This window comes from Acanthisitta chloris, unplaced genomic scaffold (assembly GCF_000695815.1).
Source record: "Acanthisitta chloris isolate BGI_N310 unplaced genomic scaffold, ASM69581v1 scaffold37617, whole genome shotgun sequence".
NCBI classification, from domain to species: Eukaryota; Metazoa; Chordata; class Aves; order Passeriformes; family Acanthisittidae; genus Acanthisitta; species Acanthisitta chloris.
In genome coordinates, this window is record NW_008682678.1 from 1 (window position 1) to 5,922 (window position 5,922).

General features: G+C 39.4%; 1 protein-coding gene across 1 annotated transcript; it reads left to right on the forward strand.

Moving 5' to 3' along the window:
• Positions 1-762: 762 nt before the first annotated feature.
• Positions 763-2,278, forward strand: MYCN (v-myc avian myelocytomatosis viral oncogene neuroblastoma derived homolog; the record flags this gene model as incomplete). The annotated part of the gene is made up of 1 exon (XM_009078616.1): positions 763-2,278. A coding segment is annotated over one exon (600 nt), but the record flags the coding sequence as incomplete, so codon positions are not given.
• Between the last annotated feature and the right edge of the window lie 3,644 nt (positions 2,279-5,922).

Consider the following 5,922-nt stretch of genomic DNA (forward strand, 5'->3'; position numbering starts at 1 on the left):
ACCCTTAGGCGCCAAATGGGAAGGCTGGAGCCAGGCTAGTCACCCCGGAGCAGCGCTGGCGCTGACAGAGCCCGGAATGCCCAACGACCCCTGTCCCTGCCTGCAGAGAATTCTGCTGGGGCCGAAACACGGTTCGGCCTGTCTGCAGGAGCTGGTCCCTGTGACTCGGTGATCCGTCCCGGGTTTCAGAGCCTGCTGTCCCTTTAATGTCTAGTTTGACAGCTTTGGGTGAGGAAGCACTTCCAACAGCTGTCTTCTTGGCAGTGCACCAAGCGCCGGCTTAAAGGGTCTCCGGCTGGAGCAGCTTCACCTTCTGCCTCAGAACAAACCCAGCGATTGTTTCGTTTTCCGGCTGCTTTCCTACCAAGCAGGGGCTGTGTTGTGGCTCTGTGCTTGCCTTTTGTGCCGCAGCTCGATGATTCCATTCAAAATCCATACATTCTGTCTAAAAATTCTTTTCTGCCTCTGCGATTGTGTGGGTGGTAGCCCTACTTTGATCGACAATTAGAAGGGTCAAAAAAACTTAGCTCATTAAACTTGCTATGCTTTTAGAAAGCCCAGTTCTTTGCTCATTTCATGTGTATTACATACTTTTACAGATCTGTATCTGACTACAGATGGTGGGCACACCCTGGTTTTGGCATCAGTTATTTCATTGCTGCTTTTACCGGGTATATAAATACGTCTGGGTGGATACTCGGTCAGAGTATTTTCAGTGAGAATAACGTCTATTTTGTTTTCTCTTTTTTATTACCAAAAGATGATGAAGATGAGGAGGAAGAGGATGAAGAAGAAGAAGAAATAGACGTTGTTACAGTGGAGAAGAGACGCTCCTCCTCCAACAAGGCTGTTACCACCCTTACTGTTACAGTGCGTCCTAAAAATACCACTTTTCCATTAGTCAGGACACAGCAAAATGAACTGATTTTAAAGCGTTGTGCACCAATTCATCAGCAGCATAATTATGCTGCTCCTTCTCCATACGTAGAGATTGAAGAAGCTCCACCACAGAAAAAGTTAAAAACCGAGGTGCCCCGTCCAGTAAAACCCATGATCCAACCAAAGCCTAAGAGTTCAAGTCCTCGAAACTCTGATTCAGAGGACAGTGAACGTCGACGCAACCATAACATCCTGGAGCGTCAGCGACGTAATGATCTACGGTCAAGTTTCCTCACATTAAGGGACCATGTTCCAGAACTGGTTAAAAATGAGAAAGCTGCAAAAGTTGTGATCTTGAAAAAAGCCACTGAATATGTTCATTCTCTTCAGGCAGAGGAGCAGAAGTTATTGCTAGAAAAGGAAAAATTGCAAGCCAGGCAAGAAAAATTGCTAAAGAAAATAGAGTACAAGCGGACTTGCTAAACTTTTTTTTGTTTTGGTTTTTTTTTTGGCTGACCAGGACAGTCATTGCCACTTTGCACATTTTTGATTCTTTAAAAAAAAAATTGTGTTTTTTGACGTTAAGAATGTTGGTTTTAATTTCAATCCAGTCCCTGAAGTAATCGACAAACTCTATTATCCGGGTACGGAGCAAATGGATGCTCTTGCAAGGAGTTTATTGCAAGACTACCAAACAACAATGGACTGCCTTTGTTTTTTCTTCTTAAGAACTGTAGATGGTGGGGGATTTTTTTTTTTAAATTGTTGTGAGCATTTGGAGCTGCTGATGACATCTAGTTGAGTTTTAAAATGTTCATTCCTAAGTTTTATGGTGCTTATGTTCTAACAGATGTTACTTTAGGGGTTGGCAATTTGTACCCCTGTGGGAATTTCTGTAAATACCATCTACACACTTGCCTTTTGTACATGTCTTGGGTTATGAGAGGTGGCTTTTGCTACCAGTATTAGACTGGAAGTTCATACCTAAGTACTGTAATACCTCAATGTTTGAGGAGCATGTTTTTGTATACAAATATATTGTTAATCTCTGTTATGTACTGTACTAATTCTTACATTGCCTGTATACTTTAGTATGATGCTGATACATAACTAAATTTGATACTTATATTTTCGTATGAAAATGAGTTGTGAAAGTTTTGAGTAGATATTACTTTATCACTTTTTTGAACTAAGAAACTTTTGTAAAGAAATTTACTATATATGCCTTTTCCTAGCCTGTTTCTTCCAGTTAATGTATTTGTTAATGTTTGGTGCATAGAACTGGGTAACTGCAAAGTTCTGTGTTTAATTTCTTCCAACGATGTACATTTAGTGCTGCGTCTTATAGCACTTTGAAATACCTCATGTTTATGAAAATAAATAGCAATTACATGATGTGCCATTTATTATTTTTCTTTTAAATAAAGTCTTTAACTTTGCAATGTTGATGAAATACAAAAACATGGTGCCATATCGTGGGCACTACACCTCTCAAACTCTAGGTGACACATTACAAAAAGCCAGTGAGGCAGGACATTTCCATTTCTGGTTAAAAAGTAACTGTAGTAAGAACAATTTTCCTATTATTTCACACTTGTGATGTCAAAGGTTCATCCCAGGGGACCAAATGTACAACAGTTAATGGAATGAATCCTGTGTCTTACAAAGACTTCTGGAATATCCACTGTACCTGGAGCATTGTGAGGGATCAGAAACACAGCTAGCATGCTTTGCTAAGGGAGTGACCTCGGCTGGCACAGGTGGAGAACTTAATGATAGAGGGACATTTGCCAAAGCACAGAAAATGAAATATTTGTCCTAAACAAAGATCTTATTTGACTCCTGTTCTTTGCATTACAAAAGGTTTATTCTTAAAGTTGTCTGTCATTGTATGGGAGAATTAATGTTCTTGTTTATAGTTGAAGGTCCTGTTTGTTACTACTTCTGTTAAGTTAATAAACATCCCAGGGAAGATATAGAGCCATGAAGTGTACCTCAAATGAGCATGAAACTTGGCAGGTGTTTGTTCTAAGAGGTGGTGTTTAGTGTGACAGGAGCAAAACCTGCAAGTCTGTGAAATATGTTTGGTCATTGTGCTAAACACCTTGAGACTAAGGAGTTGTTTTGTTTAATATGTGCAGATATTTTTGACATTGTCTTTCCTGAAACTGCACCTGAAAAAGAAGGTGATAATTAATGACCCAAATGGCCAGTACTTTAAGGATCCAAGGAGCTGGTCTGGGACATCTGCCTCTACTTCAGCCACAATGGAAGTAACTTGCTTGGTGATGGAGGTAAAGAACATCTCATGTTTGCCTGCCGTGAGGTAACAGCAAGAGCAGTGTGAGTGCAAAATAGCCATAGTAATGGATGTGCCATATGTCCATCCCTACAGCAGCTTGCTGGAGTACTCATAACCTGTGTGTTTTTGGGTCCTGGCCAACTTCTGTACCACAAACATTGGGAATTGTACTTAGTAATAGTTCAGTGCAGTAAATCCAGATCTTCAACAGGCACAAACTGGTGTGTAACACTGTTTAGATTCAGCTTGGCCTGCGCAAGTTCATGGCTTTTGAGGAACTGGCCTGACTTAGTATCTTTTAAATTCAGGTTTGATCACAGTCCTTCCATACATAGAATCTTTGTTTTCAATCCCTTGATGTGAAATTGGATCACACTTCTTCCACTTTCCTAGTACAGTGGGAAAACAGTAAAAGACAGCCTAAGCAGATACAATTGGTGTGGACAATCACAAGGTACATTTAATTTTACTAGCTACAGCAAACTATTTTCAAACCCCATTTTACTAGCAATTTCTGTTGACCTGCTGTTGTACTATTTTCAAATGAGGTACAAGTCACATGAGTCTTCCTGAAGCAGGAAAGCTTTGGTTCCCCTTCCCCTCCCCCTTCCCTCCCTTTTCCCTTCTTCCCTTTCCATTTCCCTTTCTTTTCCCCCTCCCCTTGCCATTTCTTTCCCCTTACCCTTTCCCTTCTCACTCCTGGAGAACCTCTGCTCCAAATCCTCTCAAAGCAAACTCTGAGATCAGATTGCTCGGAGTCATATGCAACAACGGTTTGAATGCCTTCAAGGATGGAGATTCCACAGTCTCTTTGGACAGCATGTTGCCCCTCCCCTTGCCATTTCTTTTCCCTTACCCTTTCCCTTCTCACTCCTGGAGAACCTCTGCTCCAAATCCTCTCAAAGCAAACTCTGAGATCAGATTGCTCGGAGTCATATGCAACAACGGTTTGAATGCCTTCAAGGATGGAGATTCCACAGTCTCTTTGGACAGCATGTTGCATTTTTTGACTCCTATGACTGTTACAAATTTTCATACTATCTGTTTGGAATTTTCCTTGTTGCAATCTTTGTCCATTGCCTCCTATCTTATTGTGTTTAACCTCCTGGAAAAGTCTGACTTCACCTCTGTAAACTCCCATTAGCAAGTTGAAGACAGCAATTACTTCTTTCTCTTCTTGAGACAACCCAGTTCTGTCTTGTATTGTTGTAGTAGCCAAGCATTTAGAGTAGAATAAAGGTGTTAAATACTCAGATTTGTTTGGATATTCAACACAAATCCTGTCTGAAAGCCTCTATTTCAATGTGGGAGTCTTGGTCTGATTCTTTAGAAGTCAGTGATAAACGTCCAACTGATGTCCATGGAGACAGAATCTGGCCCCACAGTCCTCCCATATACTGTACTGTTGGCTGGTCTTTTAAAAAAAATTATTATTTTCCCTCTTAAATAGCTTTAAGCAGCTAATAGGTTCGTTTTCATATCGTCGCTGCAGGGAGCAAATTATCAAGGACAAATGTTTTTAGTAAAAATCTCAGTTGTTGGATAATAAATTGCAGTTGTTAAATAGAAGATTCTTTTGTATTTACATGCTAAAAAGAATTGAGAGACGTAGAAAAGATAGCTTTTGAAAAGAAGTAGTAAACAATTAATTGTGTATGTTTTCTGAAGAATTAGTACCGTACCCAGAAGGCTACATAGAGAAGGACATAGAAACATAGCCACAGCCATAACAAAAGACCCTTCTGCATGTGTATCTAGAGTGGGGAGTCCATAAGGACTCAGGCAAATAATGAATTGAGACACTATTCCTTTTTTAAATATATACATACCTACATTTGCATAACAAGTGCAAACATATCTGTCTGGAGAATCAGTTAGAAAATGTGGCAAGTACCTAATAGCTGCTTATTACAAAGCAGATTTTGCCAATTCCTGAAGAGAAAACTGAATCAAATTTATCTCAGTTTTATCTGATCTGCTATAAAAATTCTCAAGTTCTTTTTTTCTTTTTTTTATACAGGACATAATTTTCTGATGGAATCAGGTAGTTTTCTCCCAAATCACATATCCCAGAGGATAGTCTACATTCCCTCTTTTTGTTTATTTTCTTAAAAATACCACTAAGAACAAAAGGGACTTGAAACACCAAAATGAAATGATTCTTCCATAAACTAGTATAAGTAAAACACCTGTGAGAGAGCTTAAACAGGTGAAAAGTGTTAATGGTGTCATTACCACTTGGTCACCTGTTGGCAGGAGTGCTAAGGAAAGTGCATTTCTCAAACCCCAAGATGCTGTTATAGCAACTTATCACCACGTCTTGGCAAGACTGCTTGAGATTTCATGACGTGTATAATTTGCAGAGGGCACATTTGCTCCTGGTAAGTATATTGATAAACTAAGCTAAAATAAAGTTACTTTAAATTAATTCCATTCTTAAGCTTGAATTTCCTGCCTTGTGGCTGATTTAAGTCAGAAGATGTAATTTTATTTAAAATTTTAATTTTGAGATAATGAATGACTTTTTAATTTACCATTGCCAAATGCTACAGAATCTATACCCAGGTCACTTTCATCTCCCTATGTCCATCTCCCCTTTCCATTTTCCCCTTTCCTGACTCTTCTCTCAGGAACCCAAAGCTAACAAAATTAAAGGGATTTGAGGTGTCAAAATAACTCTTTTAAGGTAAGCAGGCATTTCAGTAGAAACAGAAGATATACAGCACTTCCAGAAATCTCAC